Source organism: Chamaea fasciata, unplaced genomic scaffold (assembly GCF_029207755.1).
Source record: "Chamaea fasciata isolate MVZ Bird 193981 ecotype frontalis unplaced genomic scaffold, bChaFas1.0.hap1 SCAF_484, whole genome shotgun sequence".
NCBI classification, from domain to species: domain Eukaryota; kingdom Metazoa; phylum Chordata; class Aves; order Passeriformes; family Sylviidae; genus Chamaea; species Chamaea fasciata.
The window spans coordinates 16,783-29,913 of record NW_027094569.1 but is presented as its reverse complement, the minus strand read 5'-3'; the positions used below and the strand labels follow the sequence as shown (position 1 = coordinate 29,913).

The following is a 13,131-nucleotide window of genomic DNA, read 5'->3' as shown; positions in this document are numbered from 1 at the left end:
TCACCGGTGGCCCCAGGTGACCCGGTCCCCGCCGTGACCCCGCAGGGCGCAGCGGCGGCGGCGCGATGAGCCCCCCGGTCGCCGTCCCCGCCGGCAGGATGCTGCTCGCCCTGGCCCTGGCCTGCGCCAGCCCCTTCCTGGAGCCGCCGGCCGCCGCGCCGCGCCGCGCGCTCAACGTGGCCGTCATCCTCAGCGGGGCCTCCTACGGCCCCGCCGGGCCCCGCCTGGCGCCCGGAACCTTTCGGAACTTCTCGCTGGACGTCAACCCGGTGGGCGTGGTGCTCAACGACACCAACCCGCGCAGCCTGATCGTGCGCCTGTGCGACGTGCTGTCCTCGCTGCGCATCCACGGCGTCGTCTTCGAGGACGACACGCGCTCCGAGGCCGTGGCGCAGATCCTGGACTTCATCTCGGCCCAGACCTCCGTGCCCATCATCGGCGTCAACGGCGGCTCCGCCATCGTGCTCACGCCCAAGGTGACGCCCCCCAGGATGTCCCCAGGGCGGTCCCCGGGTCGAGGGACGCGCGGGTGTCCCCAGGTGGATCTGGAACCGACCGGCTGTCCTCGATCTGACTGTCCCCAACCCCAGTCCTGTCTAGGGCTGCCCAGGTGTCCCCAACTGTGTCCAGAGCCACCTGAATGTTCCCAACCCAGCCCCAACCGTGTCTAGAGCCACCTGAATGTCCCCAACCCAGCCCCAACTGTGTCTAAAGCCACCTGAATGTCCCCAACTGTGTCCAGAGCCACCTGAATGTCCCCAACCCAGCCCCAGCTGTGTCCAGAGCCACCCAGCTGTCCCCAACCCAACCCCAGCCGTGTTTATAGCCACCTGAATGTCCCCAACTCAGCTGTCCTCGAGCCCGTCTGGTGTCACCCAAACATCCCCAACCGTGTGTAGATCCACCCCACCCAACGGTCCCCAAACCCCAACCATGTCCCAGCCCCACCCCAACCGTGTCCAGTGTCACCTGAACATCCCCAGCCCAACCCCAACCATGCCCAGTGTCACCCAGTTGTCCCCAGCTCCACCCCAACTGTGTCCAGTGTCACCCAGTTGTCCCCAGCCCAACCCCAACCGTGTCCAGTGTCACCCAGCCGTCCCCAACGTGACTGTCCCCACCCTGTGTCCCCCCCTCCCCACGTCTCCCCACCCCACCCCCCCACAGGAGAAGGGCTCCACCTTCCTGCAGCTGGGCTCCTCCACGGAGCAGCAGCTCCAGGTGATCTTCGAGGTGCTGGAGGAGTACGACTGGACAGCCTTCGCCGTGGTCACCACGCTGCTGCCGGGCTACGAGGACTTCGTGGACTACGTGGAGGTGCTGACGGACAGCAGCTTCATCGGCTGGGAGCACCGCGGCGTGGTCACCCTGAACCTGACGGACGACCCCGAGGGCGCGCGGACGCGCCGGCAGCTGCGCGAGGTGTCGGCGCAGATCCGGCTGCTCTACTGCTCGCGCGACGAGGCCGAGGCCGTGTTCCGCGCCGCCCGCGACGCCGGCCTCACCGGGCCCGGCTACATCTGGTTCGTGGTGGGCACCAACCTGGGCGGCAGCGAGCAGCTGCCCGAGCACGCGCCCGCCGGGCTGTTCGCCGTGCTGTCGGCCGGCTGGCGCGACGACCTGCAGCACCGCGTGCGCAACGGCGTGGCCATCGTGGCCAAGGGCGCCGAGGCGCTGCTGCACGACTACGGCTTCATCCCCGAGTTCAACAACGACTGCCGGGCGCCCAACGTCACCCAGATCAATGACAACCTGCACAGGTGGGGCGGGGCGGGGCTTTGGGGACGCGTCGGGTGTGGTTGGGGTTGGCTTGGGGACGCCTGGGTGATGCTAGACGTGGTTGGAGTTGGGTTGGGGACATTCAGGTGGCTCTAGACACGATTTGTGTCGGGGTTTGGTTGGGTTGGGGACATTCAGATGGTTCTACGCGTGGTTGGGGTTGGCTTGGGGACAGCTGGGTGACACTAGGTGTGGTTGGGGTTGGGTTGGGGACATTCAGGTGGTTCTAGACGTGGTTGGAGTTGTGTTGGGGACACCTGGGAGACCCTGTCCCCACTGGTGGCCGTGTTGGACAGGTACTTCATGAACATCACGTGGGGACAGAAGGATTTCTCCTTCAATGAGGACGGGTACCTGGTGAACCCCTCGCTGGTCGTCATCTCCCTCAACAAGGAGCGCACCTGGGAGGTGGTGAGTGTCACCTCGGGGACAGGGGTGTCACCATGGGGACAGGGATGTCAGGATGTCACCCACAGGGACAGAGGTGTCCCCCAGGCCGCCCGTCTGCTCAGTGCTGGAATTCCAGGCCCAGTGACGGTGCCACCACAGTGTCCCCACAGGGCCTGGTGCCATCTGCTCTTCCCCATCCCGCCCCCTCATGCCACCGTCACGCTGTGTTGTCACAACAACGTGGCACCCCGGGGTGGCGGTGACACCTGGGCGGTGACGGGGACGCGGCTCAGCCTCCTGCGCTGGCACGGTGACACCTTGGCTGGTTCCCCACCGCGGCCATCCTGTCGTTGTCCCCAGCAGCAATGTCCCACCGTGGTGACACCACCGCGCCCTGCTCCCCAAGGTGATGGCGTCATTGTCACCTGGCATGGTGACACTTCGGCCACCCACTGCCCACTGGGGAGACCCTGTCATTGTCCCTAGCGGTGACACCTGGCCGGGGTGACATCCCATCACGGTGACACCTTGGCCTGTCACCCTCTGGGTGTCCCCAGGTGGGCAGCTGGGAGCAGCCGGTGCTCAGGCTCAAGTACCCGGTGTGGTCACATGATGGGTGGTGACATCCCATCACGGTGACACCTTGGCCTGTTCCAAGGCTCTGCAGTGTCCCCAGGTGTGTCCCTACCTGTCCCCTCCCTGTCCCCAGGTGGGCAGCTGGGAGCAGCAGGTGCTCAGGCTCAAGTACCCGGTGTGGTCGCGCTACGGGCGCTTCCTGCAGCCCGTGGAGGACGGGCGGCACCTGACGGTGGCCACGCTGGAGGAGCGTCCCTTCGTCATCGTGGAGAACATCGACCCCGCCACCGGCACCTGCATCCGCGACTCCGTGCCCTGCCGGCGCCAGCTCAACCGCACCGCCAGGTGAGGGACACCTGGGGGACACCTGGGATGGGTGGGGACACCTGGGACATGGGGGTAACACCTGTAATGGGTGAGGGGACACCTGTGTTCTGGAGGTGTCACTGTCACCCTGGAGGTGACACTTCGGCCTTGGGGGTGTCCCCAAGACCCTGGGGGTGTCCCCACCAATTTGGGGGTGTCCCCAGGACCCTCAGGGTGTCCCCACCACCTTGGAGGTATCCTACTGTCCCTGCTCTGGGGGTGTCCCCTCCACCTTGGGAGTGTCCCCCAGCAGTCTGGGGGTGTCCCCAAGACCCTCGGGGTGTCCCCAAAACCCTGGAGGTGACCCCACGACTTCTGGGGTCCCCTGCAGCCCCCCTCCATTCGAGAAGAAGTGCTGCAAGGGTTTCTGCATCGACATCCTGAAGCGGCTGGCGCGGGCGCTGGGCTTCACCTACGACCTCTACCTGGTCACCAACGGCAAGCACGGCAAGAAGATCGACGGCGTCTGGAACGGCATGGTGGGCGAGGTGGGGCCCCAAAACAGCCCTCTGCACCCCGAAAATGGATCCCTGAACCCCAAAACCATCCCTCTGCACCCCAAAAATGGATCCCTGAACCCCAAAACCATCCCTCTGCACCCCAAAAATGGATCCCTGAACCCCAAAACCATCCCTCTGCACCCCGAAAATGGATCCCTGAACCCCAAAACCATCCCTCCGCACCCCGAAAATGGATCCCTGAAGCCCAAAACAGCCCTCTGCACCCCGAAAACAGCTTCCTGTATCCTAAAAACAGCTCCCTGCACCCCGAAAATGGATCCCTGCACCCCAAAAATGGATCCCTGAGCCCCAAAACAGCCCTCTGCACCCCGAAACAGCTCCTTGAACCCCCAAAATGGATCCTCGTACCCCAAAAACACCCCCAAACCGCCTGTGGAGAGCCCACGGCAAGGGGGGGCACACTGGATCAGGGAGAGCGTGGGGGGCGACCCCAAAATTTCAGCCTGGCCCCGCCCTCTCTGGCCCCGCCCCCCGTGGCCCCGCCCCTGAGGCCGCCCCGCCCCGCGCAGGTGTTCTACCGGCGGGCGGACATGGCCATCGGCTCGCTGACCATCAACGAGGAGCGCTCCGAGATCATCGACTTCTCCGTGCCCTTCGTAGAGACCGGCATCAGCGTCATGGTGTCCCGCAGCAACGGCACCGTGTCCCCCTCCGCCTTCCTGGGTACCCCAAAAACCGCCTGGGACCCCAAAATCCCAATTGGGACCCCCAAAATCCCGACTGGGATCCCCCAAAATCCTGACCGGCATCGGCGTCATGGTGTCCCGCAGCTACGGCACAGTGTCCCCCTCCACCTTCCTGGGTACCCCAAAAACCACCTGGGACCCCAAAATCCCAATTGGGACCCCCAAAACCCTGACTGGAATCCCCAAATCCCGACCGGGATCCCCCCATCCTGACCGGCATCAGCGTCATGGTGTCCCGCAGCTACGGCACAGTGTCCCCCTCCGCCTTCCTGGGTACCCCAAAAACCACCTGGGACCCCAAAATCCCAATTGGGACCCCCAAAACCCTGACTGGAATCCTCCAATCCTGACCGGGATCCCCAAAATCCCGACTGGGATCCCCAAATCTTGACTGGGGACCCCCCCAAATCCTGACTGGGATCCCTCTAACCCCAACTGGGACGCGCAAATCTCAACTGGGATTGGTGGCACCGTGTCCCCCTCCACTTTCCTGGGTACCCCAAAATCCCAAAATCCCAATTGGGACCCCCAAAACCCAACTGGGAGCCCCTAATCCCGACCAGGATCCCCCAAATCCCGACCGGGATCCCTCTAACCCCAACTGGGACCCCCAAATCTCAACTGGGATTGGTGGCACCGTGTCCCCCTCCACTTTCCTGGGTACCCCAAACCCGACTGGGATCCCCAAAACGCTTCTGGGATTCCCCAAACCTCCCTGGGTCCGTCCCCCCCACATCTCTGTGTCACCCTATGTCCCCTCGATGTCCCCTCGATGTCCCCTGTGTCCCCAGAGCCGTACAGCCCGGCCGTGTGGGTGATGATGTTCGTCATGTGTCTCACCGTGGTGGCCGTCACCGTCTTCATCTTCGAGTACTTCAGCCCCGTGGGCTACAACCGGAGCCTGGCCAGCGGCCAGCGTGAGTGACACCGGTGTCACCGTGTCACCCCCGGTGTCCCCTGTGACCCCCCCCTGGTGTCCCCCAGCGCTGGGGAACTCCATGGTCACGAACGGTGACAAATCCATCGGCTGCTCTGGCCATCGATGGGACCCCCTTGTGTCACCTCGTGACCCTCCCCGGTGTCCCCTGTCCTTGGGTGACCCCGTGTGACCCCAGGTGACCCTGTCCCCTGTGTCCCCTCCACCATCGGCAAATCCATGTGGCTGCTGTGACCATTGGTGGCACTTTGTCCCTGTGTCACCCCTTGGTGTCCCCTGTCCCTGGGTGACCCCGTGTGACCCCGTGTGACCCCGTCCCCGTGTCCCCTGTCCCCCCAGGCGCCGGGGGCTCCACCTTCACCATCGGCAAATCCATCTGGCTGCTGTGGGCGCTGGTGTTCAACAACTCGGTGCCGGTGGAGAACCCCAAGGGCACCACCAGCAAGATCATGGTGCTGGTCTGGGCCTTCTTCGCCGTCATCTTCCTCGCCAGCTACACCGCCAACCTGGCGGCCTTCATGATCCAGGAGGAGTACGTGGACACCGTGTCCGGCCTCAGCGACCGCAAGGTGACACTGGGGACACCGGGGGACACCGGGGGGACACTGGGGGGGACATTGAGGGGACACCGTGTCCAGCCTCAGTGACCGCAAGGTGACACTGGGGACACCGGGGGGACATTGAGGGGACACCGTGTCTGGCCTCAGTGACCGCAAGGTGACACTGGGGACACCGGGGGACACTGTGGGGACATTGAGGGGACACTGTGTCTGGCCTCAGTGACCACAAGGTGACACAGGGGACACTGGGGGACACTGTGGGGACACTGAGGGGACACCGTGTCCGGCCTCAGTGACCACAAGGTGACACAGGGGACACCGGGGGACACCGGGAGACACTGTGGGGACATTGAGGGGACACCGTGTCCGGCCTCAGTGACCACAAGGTGACACTGGGGACACCGGGGGACACCGGGGGGACACTGTGGGGACATTGAGGGGACACCGTGTCTGGCCTCAGTGACCACAAGGTGACACAGGGGACACTGGGGGACACTGTGGGGACACTGAGGGGACACCGTGTCCGGCCTCAGTGACCGCAAGGTGACACTGGGGACACTGGGGGACACTGTGGGGACACTGAGGGGACACCGTGTCCGGCCTCAGTGACCGCAAGGTGACACTGGAGGACACCGGGGGGACACTGGGGACACCGGGGGGCACTGGGGGACACCAGGGGGGACACTGGGGGGACACCGTGTCCAGCCTCAGTGACCGCAAGGTGACACTGGGGACACCGGGGGACAGCAGGGGGACAGCAGACACTGAGGGGGCGACACTGAGGGGGGGACATCAGCGAGGACAGCGGGGGTCACCAGGGGACACCGGGGTTTTTGTGGGTTTTGGGGGCGCAGTTCCAGCGGCCCCAGGAGCAGCACCCCAAAAACATCCCCGGGGTTTTTGCATCTCCCTATTTTGGGGTGGTTTTTTTTGGTTTTTGGTGTTTTTGAGGTATTTTGGGGGGAGTTTTGAGTTAATTTTTGGTGTTTTGGGGCGCAGTTCCAGGAGCAGCACCCCAAAAACATCCCTGGGGCGTTTCCTGCCTGTCTCTGTGTGTCCCTGTTGGCACCTTTGGGGTTTTCACACATTCCTATTTTTGCGGTTTTGGGGATTTTGGTGTTTTCGAGGTATTTTTCGTGGGGTTTTGAGTTATTTTTGGTGTTTTGGGGCGCAGTTCCAGCGGCCCCAGGAGCAGTATCCCCCGCTGAAGTTCGGGACGGTGCCCAACGGCAGCACGGAGAAGAACATCCGCAGCAACTACCCGGCCATGCACAGCTACATGGTGCGCTACAACCAGCGCGGCGTCGAGGACGCCCTGCAGCACCTCAAAAGCGGGTAAAAACGGGGGGAAACGGGGCAAAGGGGGGGAAAGCGGGGAGAAAACGGGGTGCGGGGGGGGAAAATGGGGTATGGGGGGGAGATGGGGGAGAAAATGGGGTATGGAGGGGAAATGGGGGAGAAGATGGGGGAAAATGGGGTATAGGGGGGAAAAATGGGGGAGAAAATGGGGTAAAGGGGGGAGAAAATTTGGTATGGGGGGGAAATGGGGGAGAAAATGGGGGGAAAATGGGGTATAGGGGGGAAAATGGGGGGAGAAAACGGGGTAAAGGGGGGAGAAAATGGGGTATGGGGAGGAGAAAATGGGGTATGGGGGAGAAAATGGGGTAAAGGGGGGAGAAAATTTGGTATGGGGGGGGAAATGGGGGAGAAAATGGGGGGAAAATGGGGTATAGGGGGGGAAAATGGGGTGTGGGGGGAAATGGGGGAGAAAATGGGGTAAAGGAGAGGGAAATGGGGAGAAAATGGGATATAGGGGGGAAAATGGGGTATGGGGGGAAAATGGGGTATGGGGGGGGAAATGGGGTAAAGGGGGGGAATTGGGGGAGAAAATGGGGGAAAATATGGGGTACGGGGGGAAAAACGGAGTACGGGGGGGGAAACGGGGGAGAAAATGGGGTAAAGGGGGGAGGAAATGGGGTATGGGGGGGGAAATAGGGTATGGGGGGGAGAAAATGGGGTATGGGGAGGAGAAAATGGGGTGTGGGGGGGAAAATGGGGTAAAGGGGGGGAATTGGGGGAGAAAATGGGGGAAAATATGGGGTACGGAGGAAAAACGGAGTACGGGGGGGAAACGGGGGAGAAAATGGGGCAAAGGAGAGGGAAATGGGGGGAAAATGGGGTATGGGGGGGGAAATGGGGTATGGGGGGGAAATGGGGAGAAAATGGGGGGAAATATGGGGTACGGGGGGGGGAAATTGAGTAGAGGGGGAGAAAAATGGGGTACAGGGGGGAAAAAATGGGGTGCAGGGGGGGGGAAAATTAAGTACAGGGGGAAGAAAACGGGAAATGGGGGAGAAAATGGGGGGAAAAAACGGGGTACGGGGGGGGGGGGGCTAGCAAACCCAGGGGGAAAAGGGGGATTATTATGGGGTGGCTGAGGGCGGCGGGGCGCGTCCCGCAGCAAGCTGGACGCCTTCATCTACGACGCGGCCGTGCTGAACTACATGGCCCGCAAGGAGGAGGGCTGCAAGCTGGTCACCATCGGCTCGGGAAAGGTCTTCGCCTCCACGGGCTACGGCATCGCCCTGCAGCGGGGCTCCCGCTGGAAACGGCCCGTGGACCTGGCCCTGCTGCAGCTCCTGGGGGACGGTGCGTTTGGAGGGTCTTTGGGTGTCCTGGAGGGGTTTTAGTGGGTTTGAGGAGGTCCTGGAGGGGTTTGGGGGGATCTTTAGTAGGTTTGGAGAGGTCCTAGAGGGGTTTTGGGGGGGTCTTTGTTGGATTTGGAGAGGTCCTGGAGGGGTTTTGAGGGGTCTTTGGTGGATTTGGAGAGGTCCTGGAGGGGTTTTGAGGGGTCTTTGGTGGGTTTGGAGAGGTCCTGGAGGGGTTTTGAGGGGTCTTTGGTGGGTTTGGAGAGGTCCTGGAGGGGTTTTGAGGGGTCTTTGGTGGGTTTGGAGAGGTCCTGGAGGGGTTTTGGGGGGTCTTTGGTGGATTTGGAGAGGTCCTGGAGGGGTTTTGAGGGGTCTTTGGTGGATTTGGAGAGGTCCTGGAGGGGTTTTGGGGAGTCCATAGTAGATTTGAGGAGATCCTGGAGGGGTTTGGAGGGGTTTTAGTGGGTTTGAGGGGGTCCTGGAGGGGTTTTGGGGGGTCTTCAGGAGGTTTAGGGTGACTTGGGGTCCTGCTGGCAGCACCCCATGGACCTGGCCCTGCTCCATCTCCTCGGTGGCTTTGGGGGTCTTGGGGAGTCCTGGAGAGGTCCAGGGGTGTCTGGACTTTTTGGGATGTGACTCCCAAGCCCAGAGTGTGACCCCCAGCCCCCCAAAATGACCCTGGAGATCCTGAGAAGATTCCCAGGCCCTCGAGGCAACCTTCAGTCCCCTCTAATGACCTTCCAACCCCTCTAGATGACCATTAACTCCCTCTAGATGACCCTCCAACTGCTCCAAATGACCCTCTGACCCCATGAGATGACCCCCAGAATGACCCTCTAACACCTTAAAATGACGCCTCAAACCCTCAAGACAACCTTCCAACCCCTCTAGATGACCTTCAACCCCCTCTAGATGACCATCACTCCCTCTAGATGACCATCACCCCCTCTGGATGACCATCAACCCCCTCTAGATGATCTTCAACCCCTCTAGATGACCTTCAACCCCCTCTAGATGACCATCAACCCCCTCTAGATGACCTTCAACCCCCTCTAGATGACCATCAACCCCCTCTAGATGACCTTCAACCCCCTCTAGATGACCTTCAACCCCCTCCAGATGACCATCAACCCCTCTAGATGACCATCAACCCTCTCGAGATGACCATCAAACCCCCCGGGATGCCCTTCAGCCCCTCTAACGCCACCACGAGGCCCCCTCCCAGCCCCCAGGCCGCCTCCCCAGCCCCCTAAACCCACCCCGTGGCCCCTCCGCAGACGAGATCGAGATGCTGGAGCGCCTGTGGCTGTCGGGCATCTGCCACCAGGAGAAGCTGGAGGTGATGAGCAGCAAGCTGGACATCGACAACATGGCCGGCGTGTTCTACATGCTGCTGGTGGCCATGGGGCTGAGCCTGCTGGTCTTCGCCTGGGAGCACCTGGTGCACTGGAAGCTGCGGCACCTGGGCACACCTGGGCGGCTGCGCTGCCTGCTGGCCATCAGCAGGGTACGGGGACGTTTGGGGACAACGGGGACGTCGCGGGGGGGGGTTGGGGACATTGGGGATATTGGGGACACTGGGGTTTTGGGGATATTGGGGATTGGGGACATCGGGGACAATGGGGGGGGAATGGGGATATTGGGGACATTGGGGACATCGGGGGGATTGGGGACACTGGGGGGATTGGGGACGTTGGGGACAGGGAGGTGGGGAGGGATTGGGGACAGGGGACATTGGGGATAGGGGGGACGCAGGGGGGGATTGGGGGGGTTACAGGGGGATTGGGGACAAGGAGGACGTGGAGACCCTGGGGAGAGGGGCCTGGGGACATCGGGGACATCAGGGACGGGGGGACATTGGGTGATGTGGGGACATTGGGGACACTGGGGACATGAGGACATTGGGGACAGGGTGGTCATGGGGACATCAAGGACGGGGGGATTAGGGACATCGGGGCCATGGGAGGACATGGTGACACTGGGGGACACTAAGGGGGCACGGTGGCACCCGGGGACACACTGGGGACACTCCCTGCCCCCCACCCAAAGTGCCACCGCGTCCCCCAAGTGTCCCCCCCCGTCCCCCCGCAGGGCATGTACAGCTGCTGCAGCGCCGAGGACCCCCCCCACGCCCCCCCCCCACGCCCTGCGCGCCCCCTGCGCGGCCCCCCCCGCCCACCCCCCCGGCCCTGCCCACCCCCACGCCCCCTCCGCGACCGCCGCCCCCCCCCCGAGCGCTGGCGGCCCCCCCGCCGCACGCCCCCCCCGCGCCGGGCCCCCCCGACTCCTTCCACCGCTTCTACGGCCCCATCGAACCGCAGGGGCTGGCCCGGGGGGGGCCCTGCCCGCGCTCGCCCCCCCGCACGCCCCCCGACCCCTTCACCCCCCCGCCCTGGCCCCGCCGCCCCCCCCGCGGCCTCTACGAGCCCCTGGGGGCGCCCCGCGAGGCCGGCGGGGACGCCGACCCCCGTTTCGCCTACGCGCGCTTGGCCTACGAGGACGAGCGGAGCCCCCCCGCGCCCCCCCGCGAGCGGCCGCGCCGCCCCCCGCCCCGCGCCGCCGGCGACCCCGAAGCCCAGCCCCTGCTGCGGCCCCCCCCGCCCCGCCCCCCGCACCTGTGCCGGGGCCACGCCCCCGCCCCGCACCTGGCGGGGCCCCCCCCCCCGCTGTACCCCGACGTCTCCGACTCGGACTCGGAGGGCTGCGACGCCGCCCCTCCCCCGCCGCCCTCCGCCGCCGGGCCCCCTCCCCCCGCGGAGCCCCCCGCCCCCCCCCCGCGCGGGGCCCCCCCCCGTGCTGGTGCGCCCCCCCGCACCCCCCGTATTTCTGCGCCCGAGCGCGGCCCGCCCCCCCTGCCGCCGCCCCCCCCGGGCCGCTGCTGGTCGGCGGAGAAACTGGGGGGGCCCTGGGGGGCGGCCCTGGGGGGCGGCGGCGCCTGGGGCAGCCTGGAGTTCTTGGGGTCCCCCCCCCCGCACTACGCGCCCCCCCCGCCGCCCCCCCGCTGCCGCAGCTGCTCGGCCGAGCGGCTCCGCGACTGGGAGGGGGCCCGGGGGGGCGGGGCGCTGGGGGCTGCCGCCCCTCCCCCCCCCGCCGCCCCCGGGGGGTTACTGGGGCTCCGGGGGGGGGCTCTGGGGCGGGGGGTTTTGGGGGGTGCCCCCCCCGCCCCGCCGGCACGGCCCCCCCTGCGCGCGCCGCCCCCCCCCGGCCTCGCGCAGCCTGGAGGACCTGAGCGCATGGGGGGGGGGAGGGGCGGCGGCGGGGGGGGGAGGAGGAGGGGGGGCCTGGGGGGGCTCTGGGGGGGGCTCTGGGGACCCCCGCCCCACCCCCCACCACCACCACCACCATCGTCATCGTCATCACCATCACCCCTCCCCCCACCACGGCGGGGCGCCCTCCCCTCCCCCCCCGGCCCCTCCCCACCACGGCTGCGGGGGCGGGGCCCGCGGGGGGGCGGAGCCGCCGCTGGGGGCGCGAAGAGGCTCCGCCCACTTCTCCAGCCTCGAGTCCGAGGTATGACCGGGGGGGGGGGAGGGGACGTGGGGACACCCCTGGGGACACCTTGGGGACACCCTGGGCACCCCCGTGGTGTCACCCCCGCGGTGTCACCCCCGCGGTGACAGCGAGGACACGGAGGGGTCCTCCCCATCTCCTGAGGTGACACCAGCGAGGACAAGGACGGGCTGGTGGCACCTGATGTGACAACAGAGACAACGAGGCGCCCGCAGTGACAAGGACAAGGACACGGAGGGGACCGTGAGGTGACATCAGTGAGGACGAGGACGATGTCACCCGGGGGACACCGGCAAGGACAGCGAGGACAAGGACAGGTCCCCATGAAGTGACAGCCACCAGGACTCGTGGTGACACTGGCGAGGACAAGGCCAGGCCCCGGTGGCAGCTGCGGTGACAGCGAGGACACGGACACGTCCCTGAGGCACCCACGGTGACAGTGGCCAGGACAAGGACTGGTGGCACTCGTGGTGACAACGGGGACAGGGATGACGAGGACAGGTCCCCGTGAAGTGACACCAGGCGGGACAAGGGCAGGTCCCCGCTGAGGTTTTGTCCCCTCGTCCCTGAAGTGCCACCACGAACAAGAGCCGAGTCACCCTGTCCCCAAGGGTGACACCACGGCCACCAACACAGCCCCAGGGGACAACCGTGGGTGTCCCTGTCCCTGCGGGTGACACTGTGACCCCGTGGGTGACAACAATCAATGCCTGTCCCCACGAGTGACACCACATCCCTGCGGGTGACACTGTGACCCCAGAGGTGACCCTGTGACCCTGTGGGTGACATCACCGCCTGTCCCCAGGGGTGACATCACATCCCTGCGGGTGACACTGACCCTGCAGGTGACACTGTGACCATGTGAGTGGCACTGTGACCCCACAGGTGACCCTGCGGGTGACACTGTGACCCCGAAGGTGACACTGTGATCCTGCAGGTGACCCCATGTCCCTGTCGGTGACCCTGTGACCCTGCGGGTGACACTGTGACCATGTGGGTGGCACTGTGACCCCACAGGTGACCCTTTGGTGACCCTGTGACCCTGCGGGTGACACTGTGACCCCGCAGGTGACCCCACCGCCACGGAGGCCACGCCCGGTCCCCGAGGGTGACACTGTGACCCCCCCCCAGCCCCCGGAGGACACCACAGCGTCCCCT

The 13,131-nt window shown here is 65.2% G+C and overlaps 1 protein-coding gene across 1 annotated transcript; it reads left to right on the top strand.

Annotated features, from left to right (window-relative positions):
- The first annotated feature begins 65 nt into the window (after positions 1-65).
- LOC136305555 (glutamate receptor ionotropic, NMDA 2D-like) lies at positions 66-12,882 on the top strand. The gene is given in 14 exon segments (XM_066208823.1): positions 66-476; positions 1,168-1,760; positions 2,076-2,190; positions 2,879-3,090; positions 3,443-3,599; positions 4,142-4,295; positions 5,110-5,235; positions 5,595-5,824; positions 6,990-7,150; positions 8,277-8,464; positions 9,741-9,970; positions 10,555-10,729; positions 10,732-11,507; positions 12,859-12,882. Coding segments are annotated over 14 exon segments (3,552 nt in total).
- The last annotated feature ends 249 nt before the right edge of the window (positions 12,883-13,131 follow it).